At 42.6% G+C, this 14,759-nt stretch overlaps 1 protein-coding gene across 1 annotated transcript in view; it reads left to right on the forward strand.

Annotated features, from left to right (window-relative positions):
* LOC306801419 (golgin subfamily B member 1-like) overlaps positions 1-14,759 on the forward strand; it is a 56,915-nt gene that overhangs the window by 13,188 nt on the left and 28,968 nt on the right. Inside the window, 7 exon segments of the mRNA XM_079304487.1 lie at positions 589-997; positions 1,626-1,717; positions 2,021-2,117; positions 5,259-5,332; positions 6,219-11,143; positions 11,906-12,716; positions 12,718-13,857. Of these exon segments, the coding sequence (XP_079160613.1) occupies positions 589-997; positions 1,626-1,717; positions 2,021-2,117; positions 5,259-5,332; positions 6,219-11,143; positions 11,906-12,716; positions 12,718-13,857 (7,548 nt within the window).

Below are 14,759 nucleotides of genomic sequence, written 5' to 3' on the forward strand. Positions count from 1 at the left end.
ACAATAGGAGTTTGGTCACGTAGAAGGTCTGTTTCTCTCTCTTGGTCACCTTAACTCTTTGTTTGACCAGAGCCTTCTGAGATCTTTCTTAAAGCAGTGGGTACTGTGTGGAGCTCTCTCATCACCAGATTCATATTTCAGCAGTCCTCTTTCACATACATACTTTTGCTTTTTTGTAAATTTTTTTTGTAAATTCTACTCTGTAATTGTTGAGTTCTCTCTCATTTGTTGTAGCATTTCCTCCCCTTTTGGGGAAGTTTGCTTTCTTCTAAAAGCTGCTGGCCACTTCCTAGCCAGTGTTCTATTGTTTTTTTCATCAGAATTCCCCTCTTCTAAATAATGACTTACCACTTCTTTAGCACAACAATGAGAAGTTGTTTCTCTCAGCATTGCTTTCTTGCAATTTCCAAGTAGTGGGACAGTTTCTTTCTCACAAATGGAAATTTCTGACTTGTTTGTTTCCTCCCTTCTGCTACTCAGGTATTTTTAAAGGATTTAATGAAAACCTTAAAATATAATTCAGATACTTTTCTTTGTCAAGCTATTTAACTAGTTGAGAGAGAAATAGATTTCTCTGTCATTTCACAGACACTGGTGGATCGGTGCCAGCAGATGGAGGTGGAACTGAGCTCCACGAGGGACAGGCTAGATGCGGAGAGACGGCGCACCCAGGATCTCAGGGAGGAGATGGAGCTGGAGCTCGCCGAGAGGAAGCTGTCCTCCCATCGCTTGCAGGACGAGGTGCAGTGTCTCTCGGAGGAGCTGGAGAAGGCAAGGAGAGCACGAGCTGAACTAGAGGTGAAGTACAAAGCCCTGGAGCAGGAGCGCAGGCTGGAGGTGGAAGAGGAGCAGCGCCTGCAGGGCAGCATCGCGCTGGCCGAGCAGGAGCTGCCGTGTGGCCGTGCCGTGCTGGGAGCTGAGGAGCAGCAGCTGCAGGACCTTGGCCAGCCCTCGGTGCCCTCTGTGGCATGTGGAGCTGCAGCACTCGGGCCCCTGGGTGAGCGAGCCTGGCGCTCGGGGGAGCGCGTTCTCGGGGGCCTGACTGTCGCTGGGTTGCCTCTTTGGCTTTGATTTATAACAGCTCCTAAGAGTGGCTTGATGCAGCAATTTGTACTTGCACAGGGGCCTGGGAGTGGTGGTGCTGCCCCCACACGTGGGGGTCTGTTCTGCCTTTGGCAGCTGCAAGAGGACCAGAGGTGTGGGGCAGCATGTGTGCTGCTTTGCTTGTGTACTCTCCCAGCCTCTTGTCTTTTGGGGCTTATGGATTTCTTGAACTGGATGTATTTTTTAGTTGATTTTATTGATTTGTTGGATTTTTTCCATCAATTTATGTAAGTCCTTTTTAGATGTGCCATGTTCTTCAATCTGAATTTCTACTGAAATTATTAGTAAAACAACCAAGAAATGCAAACTACCATTTTCTTCATAGACCTATGTTAGAAATAATGACATTGCCTCAAGCTCTTATTTCAAATTGATTCTCTTCCACCTTTTTTATGGCCCAAATCCGATGCAATGACTGAGATAAGAGATTTCATAAACTGTTGTGCATGTGTGTGAAATGGTTGTAGTTTGGCAAAAAAAGACAAGAACAGACCTTGACTCCCCTTTTTCTCCTCTGTCAGATGAACTTCTGCAGAAACCTGAAGAAGTTGTCTGCTGTCAGGATGAGCTGAAATCCCAGCCACAAGTGCAGCATTCTGAACTGGAGCAGCAGGTTTGATGTTTTCAAATGATTCTCATTAATTTTTCTGATATATTTAGGAACTGAAGCCAAATTAAATGTCTAGAATTCTTTTTTTATCATGCATTGCTTGAGAGAGACTTTTGTTAGTTCTCAGCTGATGGATAGGCATATTATTACTACAGAAGCCTGGAAAAAAGTAGAAGTCAATTTGAGTAATTTAAAAGTTGCCAATGGATTTTTTCTTTTTTTAAGTTAACCAAATGATCAAAGACTAATATGTATTTATAAATGGCATTAACGTTTATCTTTCTTCCTTCCATCCTGTTTTAACAGGATGAATCAACTTCACAGGAAAAAATAGTAGATCAGGAAGACCACAATGAGACTTCATTCCTACCCACAGAAAACTTGGAAAGACAGAAGTCCGAAGGTTGTATGATTACCTTACCTATTTTAATATTCTTAATATATTTAAGAATTGTTCTATAATTGCTTTCTACAAAATAAGATATAACTGCAGTGGTAGCTTTCCCCAGTACAAAATGATGACAGTCTTCAGGTGGTACTTCTGGGGTGTATTTTTGATAGCTTTTGCTGAAACAGTAAGGGACCCATACATATGCCACATCTGGGAAAACCCAGACACTTACATTGGTTTTGCATGTCTGGCCACGTAGACTGGTAGCAGCAATATCACAGCTCTATCAGAATTATACAGTGGAGTTCTTCATGTTTTTACTTTAGGGTCTGATGCACTATAACAGTAGGGCTGTCTTGATTTTTGAGAAATAGATTTGTTTTGCTTCCTGTCATTCCAAGATAGAACCTCTTTGAAAGAATCCTGGTGAGGGAATTAAAACCAATAAATGAGATTCCTACAGTCCTAGAACATCATCTTTCTCTTTTTTTGTTCCAAGATCTCAGAGATGTAGGTCTTTTAATGAACTTCAAGGCATTGTTTAGAATCACAGCGTGGTTTTGATTGGAAGGAGCTCATAAAGATCATCTGGTCCTTTCCTCCTGCTCTGAGCAGGGACTCCTTCACCAGATCAGGTTACTCAGGGCCCCATCCAACTTGACCTTGAGCATGTCCAGTGATGGGGCAGCTGACAGCTTCTCCAGGCAATCCAGAGAGAAACAGCCCTCTTCAAGGGCTGCAGTAAGGCCTCTCTGAAACTTTTCTGCTCCAGGCTCAACAACCACAACTCTCTCAGCCTTTCTTCATGGGAGATAGGTTCCAGCCCTCTGAGAATTTTTGTGGTTTCTTGTGGACTCACTCCAGCAGATCCACATCTGTCTTGTACAGGGGAGCCCCAGAACAGGACACAGTGCTCTGAGTGGGGTCTCACAAAAGCAAAGAGGGTGAGAATTTCTCCCTCGACCTGCTGCCCACACTTTTTGGTGCAGCCCAGGATATGACTGGCTTTCTGGGATGCAGGTACACATTGCCAGCTCCTGTCCAGTTTTTAGTTCCCTAGAATCCCAAAGTCCTCCTCTGTAGCCTGTTTTCAACCCACTCACTCCACAGCCTGTGCTGATACTGGGGATTGCCACAGCCCAGGTGCAGGGCCTGCACTTTGCCTTGTTAAGCCTTGCTCTGCACAAGGGCCCTGTGTCTGCCTTGCTCCTTGTCCCCCTGCATGGCATCCCCAGCCAAGTCAGCTGCTCAGTGGTGTCACCCCCCGTGTGCCCTGGGTGCACTCCAGCTGTCAGCAGTGGGACACTGGTGCTGGTCCAGTATGCACTTCTGCAGGACCTGGTTCCCACGTGCATGTTGAGCTATTGACTCAGCTCTTTGCACACAGCCAGCTCCTTGCCCCACCTAACAGCCCTAACCTGCCAAACCCATCTCTTGGCAATTTAGCACCAAGGGTGCTGGGGAGACCAGATCAAAGGCCTTACAGAAATGCAGCTTTCAGTCTGATACCGTGCCCCAAGATGCAAAGGAGTGCATCCAAAATGCACCTGGAAAACTTTAGTCAGCTTTTCAAAAAGCAGCTCTACCCTCTGCTGAAAGGAATTCTACCTGAAGAATGCAGTGACTCAGAGTTTCACTGTCATGTTACTAAAAACGTCTTTCCCCATGCATGTTTAGCTGCATGCTTACTTCAAAACAAGCTTTTGTTGCTGTTGTTGTAATTCTGTTTCCAGTGGCTGTGTTGAACACTTGATTGCTGACCTTTGTTTGGATCTTAAACACTGGGAAATGTAATTTCTTTTTTAAAACTACCAAAATATTAAATGAAACATTAAAAAAATCATCATATTTAAAGTCTGCTGTTTAGGTTCTAAATACTTTGTTACTCCTTTTTGTGCTGTGAATTTGTCAGTCAATTAAAGTGGGATGCCTAAAACTGTCCACGATAATCCATTCCTAACTTGGATGGAATGAAATAAGGATTTATAGTTAACTTGCATTTTGCAATTTCTGATGCTTTTCAAGCATCAGAAACAAATGCCTTCAAATTTCAAGCTGTGGTTGTTTGAAATATAAAGATTCTTGAAATCCTTGCACAGTCTTCATTTCCATGGGTTTAGCAGTGCCTTAGACCAGAATATCTGTAACTCTCTTTGCATCTGTATGGATTCTCTGAGCTTTTCTTGAGGCAGCTCTAAGTGATTGAAGGTCTCTCCTGCCACTTAAGGGAACATTGTATGAGGCTTTCCATAGTTCAGTTGGTGGAAAGACTACAGTATAGTATCAATCAATAAAGGAAGGCCATTTTCACAGAAAACACAGCTCTCCTCCAGTTGTTAGAATTCACAAAACATTCATTTGAGCTTCCTCAGCTTCCATAATTCTTAGCAAAGGCAGTTTTGAATAATCAATTGTATGTAAAAAAGCGTTGAAAGGAGTTCAGAAGAAAATGTTGTACTGGGTGTTGATGGTATGTGTGTCTTCTCTGCATGCTCAGAAGTGGAAGGTACAGAAAATTCGTACCCTTAAAGCAACTGTTTAACTTGGTTCTGAGTTTTGTTTTGCATATATATCAACATATTTTTCATACCCTCATTGCTAGTTAACGTGTTCACAAAAATGGGGCCATTTTAATGCTTCCAAGTTGGTATTTCTGGGGAAGACACAGTATTCATTGCTTTATTGACTCTTTTATTAAAAAGCTGAGGCATCACATAATCAGTCATCACCTTAATTAGAAATGAGATGAATTACAGGTTGTATTTTTCTTGTACTTTTATAACAATTTCTCACTTTATTTTTTCCAAATGAAATTTGAAGCATTTTGCTACAATAGTTCTTTCTTTCCTTCATAAAAATGTTTCTTAAAATTTGAATCTCTATTACTTGTCTTTCAGTATGTCTGTATGACCAACAATTGTTCTTTTCTAAAAGCTGCTTAAAATAGCATTTTGGTCATGTGGTTGCCTCTAAAAAAAAACCCAAACCCATATTATCCCACGACAGTGTTATTAACTGTTCACTCCACTACATAAGTGTTATTAACAGCCACGTGTCCTTTCTTGAATGCTCCTGGAACAATATCCTGTCACTGTTTAAGGCAAAGTCTTAGGTTTCAAAGATTTTTTTTTTTTGTGTGTTTGAATGTTTCAGAAATAGCACGTTTGCAACCTGTTCTCCAGGAATCTCAGCAGGAAGCTGTGATGCTCACAGAAGATGCAGAACAGGTAATGATTAGGCAACTGAAATAAGCTGCTAAAACTAAAATAGGTCAAGGACTGGCCTTGAAACAGCTAAGCTGTCATGGTCTTTTTTACCAATCCTCTTTGGAAGGTTATAATTAACTGGATTAATGGTGAAAGAAATAGATTCCAAATACAGCTTGCACTGTGTGTTTGTAACAGACTATGTTTCCCTTTGCCAGCTGTGTGGATTTCTTGTGTCCTTCATTCACCCAATCCACATTTATGCTATTTTCTGCCTGTTGTGAGTTAGTTTTTCAGGAAAACTATGGGCTAATCTGAGACAGGTCTCTGAAAATAAAATTCCAAAGGCTCAGCTGTCATTATGAAGTGGCCTTTTAAACCAGCCCTGTCCATTCCCACTGCCCTGGGGGACTGGGGGAGCTGTGTGCTCCACGAGTGGGAGACAGTGGGCACTGTCCTTCCTTGTGCTGCTGCACCCTGGCCAGCTGCAGCTGCAAGAGCAGTCAGGCTGTGGTTGGGAAGAAGGCATGAGTGGGAACCTGCTGCTTGGCTTGATGCTCAGCTGGGGAGGGAGATGCAGCCTCTGTGTCTGTACTGAGGATTTGCTGTGCAACTGAATGTTAGCTTAGAGCAAGGTCTGGCTCTTTGCAGCCTGCTCTGCTGGCCCATCCTGTCCACAGGGGAAAGATTAATGCTGTGTTTTATCTAATGCATTCCTTTATATAAGAGAGTTTATATATTACTATTTATTTATTTGCTAGTTTATTTATTTCGTTATGGTTCAGAGTTGTGTCCAAACTTGGGACCTATAGGTTTTACTTAGAGCTAGGCAGAGCAGTAGACAGCTAAGAGAGCTGGCTCTTTCACAAGATTCAAAGGAAAAATAATACCTGCTATTTTCTTCCAGGCAAGAACAGATGACTTTACCAATGGAAGCAAGCAGTTTACTGAGGAAAGTTGTCCATCTGGAATTTTAGAATATATTGCTGCAGAGAAACAGAAAGAGCTGTCACTTTTGCTGCTGGAACTGAAAGAAGCCCAAGAAGAAATAACTTTTCTGAAAAGCCAGCTCAAGGACCCCAGTGGCCAAACTTCTGTGGGCAGTCAAACGGAAGAGAATTCTCAGATACAGTGTCTGAACAGGGAAGAGCAGAAGGCTTCAGATACACAGAGTGCCTCATTACTGAGAGAAGCAGAAATGCAACAAATTGGCTTTCTTCAGGAAAATGGAATCAGTCTCCAAGAAGAGGCTCAGAGAAGTCCTGGCACCTCTCAATCTCTTGAACTAACAAAGTTACAAAACCAAATTACAGAACTGCAAATAATTCTGCAGAAATCAGAAGAATCCTTTAGGAAAGAATTAGGAGAAAAATGTGCAGAAATAAATAGGCTAAACCAGTTGGTTGAAGAATACAGAAAAAAAGGAGAGGATCTTGACAGTACATTTTGTGTTTTGACTGAAGAACAAGATCAGCTCTTGTGTCAGGCGAAAGAACTTTCGACCATAACAGAACTGAAGGAGCAAGTGAAGCAACTGGAGGAAGAGCTAGCTTTTTCAGAAAAGCAGAGACTGTCAGACAGTCAAAGCAGTCTTCTAAGAGAGCAAATCCAGAGCCTTAAAAATGAATTTAAATCCAAGGATATAAAAATTGAAGCTTTGCAAAAGGACTTGGATGAAGCACAACTTCAGCTTTCTGACCAGGATATGCAACTAAAGGATCTGAGAGGCCAGGTTGAGACAAAGGAATGTGAAGTACTTGATCTAGGACAACTTTTGAGGAAGAATACAGCAGAGAAGGAAGAGCTTTCCCACAAGCTAGCCTTAAAGGGACACGAAGCAGCAAACCTAGAACAGCTTGTTGCTGAGCACACCAGGTCTATAGAGAGCCTGCAACAAGCCTTGCTGGAGAAGGACCAGCAGATGGCAGAGATCAGTGTCAGCATGTCTGAGAAAATGGTCCTGCTGAATGAAGAGAAATTTTCTCTAGGAAATGAGCTGAAGAGTCTTAAGGAGCAGACAAGTCTGTTATTAAAAGCCCAGGAAGAAAAAGAACAGAACATAGGAGCAAAAGATACATGTCTGAAATGTGGGGCATCTGAGCAGCAGAATGAGAGCGAAGCAGTGAGTAAAGAAAAGGAAGAAATAGTAAATCAAGTTGAACTTCTGAGAAAAGAAAACGAGCAAGTGAAGCGGAAGCTGCAAGCAGCACTTGTGAACAGGAAGGAGCTTGTGAAGAAGGTGGCCAGATTAGAGAATGAGTTAGAACAACTGAGCAGAGAACAAAAATCAGAGACCTCAGTGGCTCCAGCAGCTGCAGAGGAAGAAAACATGAGAAGCATGATCAGCAAAGAAATGAGTCTTGAAAAGCAGCCCAGTGAGGAATATCTAATTCAGCTGCTTTCTGAAAAGGAATCTGAGTTGCAGAGCATCCGGAAGGATAAAGAAACTACTGAAGCACGACTGCAGGCCGTGATTGAGGAACTGAGGCAAAGCTTGCAAGATAAGGCAAACACTGTCTCAATTAAAGATGAAATCATGGAGCATCCTGACAGAGTAACTGAAACCAATGAAAGCCCAGAAGGTGATGCAGAAAATGAAAAACATTGTTCAGCAGATACAAATCTGGAAGAAAAACAAAAGTCTGCTCTTGAAGAAAGGATTTCAGTTCTTGAACAAGAAAAAGAACAACTTCAAAAAAAACTTCAAGAAGCTCTGGTATCTCGCAAAGACACTATAAAAAAGGCTCAAGAAAAAGATAGGCATCACAGAGAACAACTGAAACAGCAGAAAGATGATTACAATATCCTGCAAGAACAATTTGATCAGCAAAGCAAGGAGAAGGACAGCATCCAGGCTGAGCTCAGACAACTCCAGGAACAGAAAGGATCAGCAGAGAGTGGTTTTGGGAGTCAAGGTGTGTTGGATTCTTCATGCATGGAACCAGAAGATACAACAAACAACAAGCTTGTACAAGTTGCAGATGTTTCTGAGGAGGAGTTGAAAAAAAACCTTGACAAATTGCAGACTGAAAAAGAGAAATTGGAATGTAACATCAGCCATATGCAAAGGGAACTTGCTTACAAATCAGAATTAATCTTTGATTTGCAGCAGCACATAGCACAGTTGTTTGCAGAGATAGAAGGGCTAAAGAGAACCTCTGACCAAGCTGAAGCTAAGGTAGCAAGTCTTCAGACAGAATTGGAGGAGAGTCAGAGAAACATTTCTGGAGTGGCCAGTCTGGAAGACTTGAAAATCCTTGTGCATCAAAAGGATGAAGAAATGGAATTTCTTAGCCAGCAGTTAAAGGAGAAAAACGATGCTCTCAATAATGTGCAGGCACAATTGCTGGAAAAGGAGAACTCAGTCAAAAGGCTGTGTAGTCAGTTGGAAGCTCAGGCTCAGGCACATGAGGAACAAAGCAAGCGACTGCAAACAGAGATGCTTGAAATTCAGGAGAAGCAAGAGGACAATGCAGAAGCAGCTAAACAGAAGAATCAAATGCAGAGAAAGTTGCAAGCTGCACTTATTTCTAGAAAAGAGGCACTGAAGGAGAGCAAATCTCTAAAAGAAGAGCTGGCTAATGCTAAAATTACTATTGACAATCTTTCTGTCAAGCTGACAAATATGGAAAGCCAGATATGTGACCATGTTAAAGAAACAGGCACCTTAACAGAAAAGTTAGCATGCCTCACTGGAGAGCGAGAAGAACTTACTGCAGAAATTAATAAACTACTTAGAGAAAATCAGAATCTTGATGGATGCTCTAAAAACCTTACACTTACTCTGGACAGAGTTGTTCTAGAGAAAGAGAAGCTGGAGAAGGAGGTGGAATCATTGAAGAGCTTTCAAGCCACTGAGAGTTCTGAGTGGCAGGAGAAATACAAGGAGCTTCAGGGAGAATATGAAACTCTGCTGCAGTCCTATGAAAATGTGAGTAATGAGGCTGAGCGAATTCAGCGTGTATTGGAAACTGTTAGGCAGGAAAAGCAGGAAATGTACATTCAGCTAAAAAGGGCAGAAGCAAAAAAAGAGGAAACAGATAAGCAGCTACAGGAAGCTGGACAAGAAATTGATGAAATGAAGGAGAAAATGAGGAAATTTGCAAAATCAAAGCAACAAAAGATCCTGGAACTAGAGGAGGAGAATGAGAAGCTTAGAGCAGACATGCATTTCACCGATGGAGAGCTACATAGGGCTAGAGAGAGCTTTACAAACACTAGCCTGAAAGAAGAGCTGGAGTGCTCTAGGAGGGAGTGCCAGTCTCTTTCTGCTCAGCTGGAGACAGTAATGGCTGAAAAGGAATCTCTTAATCAAGAGATCGTGGACTTGAAGAGCCTTTTGCAGTTAACAGAATCTAAGGTGAAGGAAAGCAGAGAACTTGTAGACAAGTATGTTGCCCAGCAGACAACGGGGGAAGAAACTAATGAGGCAGTTGCTGCACCATCACCAAAAAGGTCTGAAAATCAAGTGGGCATAACTTCTAGAGCTGAGCCTCCTGCTGCAGATCTGCAACAAGGGGCATTTGAAAGTGATAGACCTTGTGAGGATCCTGCTGTCTACAGACAGCAAATAGCTGAGCTCACCAAGCGAATCGTGGAGCTGGAAGATAATAGAAAGGCTTCAGAGGAACAGCTGGGTGACATCCAGAGGTGTGTTGAGACTTTAGCAGATGAGAAAAGGGCTTTAAAGCACCAAATGGAGGAGAAAGTCCATGAATTAAATGATCTGCAGGCTACAGTAGCAAAGATGAAGCAAACGGTCCAAAAAGCTGAAGATGACCTGGTCAGAATGACAGCACTGAAGGATGCTCTAGAAGCTGAAAAGGATGACTTGGAAGAAAGGCTCATGAATCAGCTGGCAGAACTTAATGGAAGTATTGGAAACTATCAGCAAGATGCAACAGACTTCCAAATTAAAAATGATCAACTGAAACATGAGCTTCAGAGTTTGCAGAGAATGATGCATGATCTGGAGGAGGAGAAAAGTCAGATGGCAAAGGAGAAAAGCAAAGCAAGTTCAGAAAAGCAAAAGGAATTTGTAGAAAAGCTAAAACACAATTGGAGAGGAGAAAGCAGCACACATATAAAGGAGCTTCAAGAACTGCTGAAACAGAAACAGCAGGAGATTAAGCAGCTGCAGAAGGACTGTATTAAAAGCCAGGAAAAGAACAGTAGTTTAGAAAGAACTGTTAAAGCTCTGGAATTTCTGCAGAGTGAGACTCAGAAAGAGGTAGAAGCAGCCAAAGAAGCTTCAGCTAAAGCATTTGAAGACATGAAGAAAGCCCAGGCAGAGCTTGCTTTCTGCAGGGTGGTGTTGGATGACACTCAGAGTGAGGCAGCAAGGGTTCTAGCTGAGAGTATCAAAGTGAAAGAAGAGTTGCAAGCAAACAAAGAGAAAATAAAAACCCAAATGAAGAAAAAGGATGAGGACTTTGAGAGAAGACTGGAACAGGAAAAAGACAAGCACTCAAAGGAAATAAGAAACATGGAAGAAAAGCTAGCAACTTTGCAGAGGGAGAAGGACCATATGGAAACAACACTTGGTGATCTGCAAGACTCCTTGAAGACAAAGGATCAAGAAGCCAAGCAACTGGAAGGCAGTCTAAACAAAACACTAGCCCAGCTTGCAGCTTTCTCCAGGAGCATGTCTTCCCTTCAGGATGATAGGGATAGAGTGATAGATGAATCAAAAACATGGGAGAAGAGATTCACTGAAACGATTCAAAAGAAGGAAGAAGAAATACATTCAAAAGAGGAAGCTTGTGTTGTGCTGAAGGCCCAGATTAAACACATGACCATACGTATGGAAGAGCTCCAGACCCACATATCCAGGTAAATAAGCTGTGTCAGGGGAGGTTTACCAGGTAAAGATTACTTTGTTGTTTGCACAAGGACACAGGGTGTTCACTCTAAAATAGTCCTTCTTGTTAGAATACCTGTGTTAAATCTGTTCTCTGTGAGGAGCACTCACTATCTGATTACTATCCAGAGTCTTTCAAATTTCAGATTAATTAGAGTTTCTTTTGCACTGAGTTTTTGCACTGAGAAGTCAAGAGAGAATTGGGATACATAATTCCAGTTTAATCCCAAAATAGATTTTAAGGGGAAGATGAAGCTATGGAAACATATCAAAATGTGTATACATCTGTGCATTTCCAAAATGCAAAATCAAACCATTCTTACATGAGTAAAATTGTTTCATAAAGTTATTAGCTGTATCTTTCTCTGCATGCTGAAGAATGAAATGGACATCAAAGGTATCAGAGCAGCAGTTTCATTGTGGGGCTAGAGAAGTAATGTAATGACAAAAAAGTAATAACATTCAATATTTAAGTGCCTCCATTTTTTTTCAGTATTGACACAAACAACGTTTTAAGAATATATTACCCTGGCACCACCCCTTTCAGGCAGTAGTACAGTCAGAATTTAAAAAGATATTTTGAATTTTAAATTGAGAGATATTTCCAACTTGCTTTATTTAAGTAAAGCAAATTCTGTGGCTTTTCTAAATTAGTATAAGAACAGCATTAGTGTAGGTTTAGATACTGAGATTCTTTGTGGATTTTTGACCAACTTAATTTCTTCTGTTTTCAGACTGGAATGCAACAAGAAAGACTGGGAGGCTGACTGCAGGAAGGAGATTCAGCATCATCAAAAGATATGTGAAATTTTGCAAGAGGAAAAAAAAGAACTTTTAACTCAGCTTGAGAGGTCACAGGAACTGTATAGCAAGTCCCAGAATGAACAGCAGGAACTGCAGTCAGAAATCAGCAGCCTGAGAGACCAGCTTGCTGACTTACAGAATTCCTTTACCAAATGTGAGCTGGCCAGGGAAGAGCTGGGTACTGTGGTCAAGCAACAAGAGACCAGCATCCAGAATTTTAAACTCAACTGTGAACAGCTTGAAGCTGATCTGCGGGCTTCCAAGGACCTGACAAATAAGCTGCATGAAGAAACCAGTGCCAAAGATCAGAAGATCATGAGTTTGCTGTCTGCCAAAGAAGAAGCAGTGATGGCTGCTCTAGCTGAATTACAGCAGCAACATTCTGAAGAGGTGAAAGAGTTGGAGTGTAGGCTGAGTAAGGAGGAAGAAGATAAAAAGGCCTTGGAAAATGAAAAGAACAAATTTATTGACAAACTCAGTCATCTCACTGAAAAGATGAAGGTAAGCAGAGAAGAAAGTAAGCAGCAGAAGGCACAGCTGGAGTCCTTCACCAAGTCCATGTCGTCTCTGCAGGACGACCGGGACCGCATCCTGAGGGAGTACAGGCAGCTCGAGGAACGCCACCTGGGGATCATCCTGGAAAAAGACCAGCTGATTCAAGAGGCTGCTGCTGAAAACAACAAGCTCAAGGAAGAAATGAGAAGTTTCCATAGCCAGATGGATGACCTCAACTCTGAGAATTGCCAAGCTGAACGCGGAGTTGGTGCGGTACAGAGAAGACCTTAACCAAGTGATTTCAATAAAGGACTCCCAGCAGAAGGAACTTCTCAAAATACAGCTTCAGCGGATCCAGACTCTGGAAAAGGAGAAGGCAACCACAGAAACCCAGCTGGAAGAGTCTGAGCGTGCTCAGGATGATCTCAGGACGTGCATGGAAACCTTAAGGGAGGATAAAATCAGTATGTCTCAGGAGATTGAAACTCTTGTGTCCTCTCTGTCCCGGGTGCAGAGTGAGATGGCAGCATTACGTGAGGGGAGTCCCATTGTGCAGTGTCAGGCAGAGCTGAAGGCTCGAGAGAAAGAGGTACAAGAACTGAGTCACGAGCTTTCCCTCTCCCAGAAAAGAGTAGCAGAACTTGAGGGGGAGCTAGAATGTGTTCAAAGGGATGCAGCCAAGAGAGTGGGAGAGGCTGAGGACAGGCTTCGTAAGGAACTGAAGCACCTCCATCACGATGCAGGGATAATGAGGAACGAGACCGAGACAGCAGAGGAGAGGGTTGCAGAGCTGGCACGGGACCTGATGGAAATGGAACAGAAACTGCTTGCAGTCACAGATGAAAACAAAGATCTCAGAGCTCAAATTCAGTCTTTTGGGAGGTCCATGAGCTCTCTTCAGGATAGCCGAGACCAAGCCAATGAAGAGCTTCATGTTTTGAAACAGAAATACTCTGCAGACTTAGAGGAACAAAAGAGCTTAGTGCAGAATCTTCAGGAACAGGTGGCTCAGCTACAAGAGGAGCAACATTCCACTGCCAGGGACCGAGATGCGGTGAGGTCTGAGCTGATACAACTACAGAAGGCTATTGATGAAAGAGGTCTCCTGGCCCAGATTGAGAAACTTAATCTGCAGCTCAGAGCTAAAGATGATGAGCTTCTCCACTTGTCTTTGGAATTGGAAGGCTCTTCCAACCAAGTCAAATCTTTCTCCAAGGCTATGGCAAGCCTACAGGATGACCGAGACCGGCTGCTGAATGAATTGGACAAAACACGTAAGATTGAAGAAGTGAAACAACAAGCAGGAGGGAGCATTTCCACCACTTCTTCAGAAGTACAGAGTCTGAAGAAGGCACTGGCTTCCTTGCAGAGTGACAGAGACAGAGTAGTAAGTCCATGTTCTCTCTTACTTAAAGCACCACAGGAGTTTTGGGTCTCCAAGTCTTAAAATTCAGCACACTTAGATCTGGTAATTGCAATGTGATTCATAAATCATTATCTTCATAAAATCAAAGAATAGTTGAGATCCAAAGTGTCTTCTGGAGATCTTGTAGTCCAGCCCCCCTGCACAAACAAGGTTGGCTGGAATAGGTTGCTCTGTACAATGTCCTGTTGAATTTTTAATATCTCCATTGATAAATATTCCACAGCTTCTCTGGCCAACCTTTTTTTTCACGTATCTGGAAACGGTTTCCAGAATTAGTTGCTCCCTCTCTTTCCAAGGGATAGAGATGAGGCTTACCAGACTGCAGGTTCACAGTTCTTTCTTGCCCTTCTTGTAGGTAGGGATGACATTTGCTTTCTTCCTGTCTTTAGGAACCTCTTGGGTCACCATGACCTTTCAAAGGTAATGGAGTTGCCTCCCACTGACCTTAGCATTTGTGGGCATGTTCCATTCTCTGACATGGAGGCTTTGATTCCATTGTTAACTTCCCAGAGTGGTTTCTCTGTTAGCTTGGTTTAAAAAATGAAATCATGGAAATAAGGTCTCTGTCAACCTGCTTTTCACATCTGTCAGCTCATTTGATTTGCCTTAGGTTTCTAAAAGAGACTAGAACAAAGGCTTGAGTTTCATTGTCCTCCTGGCAGCTGATTTGCAAGGCAGGTACAAGACATTGCAGATTCCTTTTGGCATCCTTGCCTGCACAATGGATGTGTCTGTGTTTGTACAGTCTCTGGCACAGTGCAGCCCAGCAAGTTCCAGAGTTCTCATTGCTGGTCAGAAGACAGACAAGACAGACTTTGACAGCTCTGTCCCACTGCTACTCATTAAGCACTGTCTTGTCTCCA

The sequence above is a fragment of the Erithacus rubecula genome (assembly GCF_903797595.1).
Source record: "Erithacus rubecula genome assembly, chromosome: 4".
NCBI classification, from domain to species: domain Eukaryota; kingdom Metazoa; phylum Chordata; class Aves; order Passeriformes; family Muscicapidae; genus Erithacus; species Erithacus rubecula.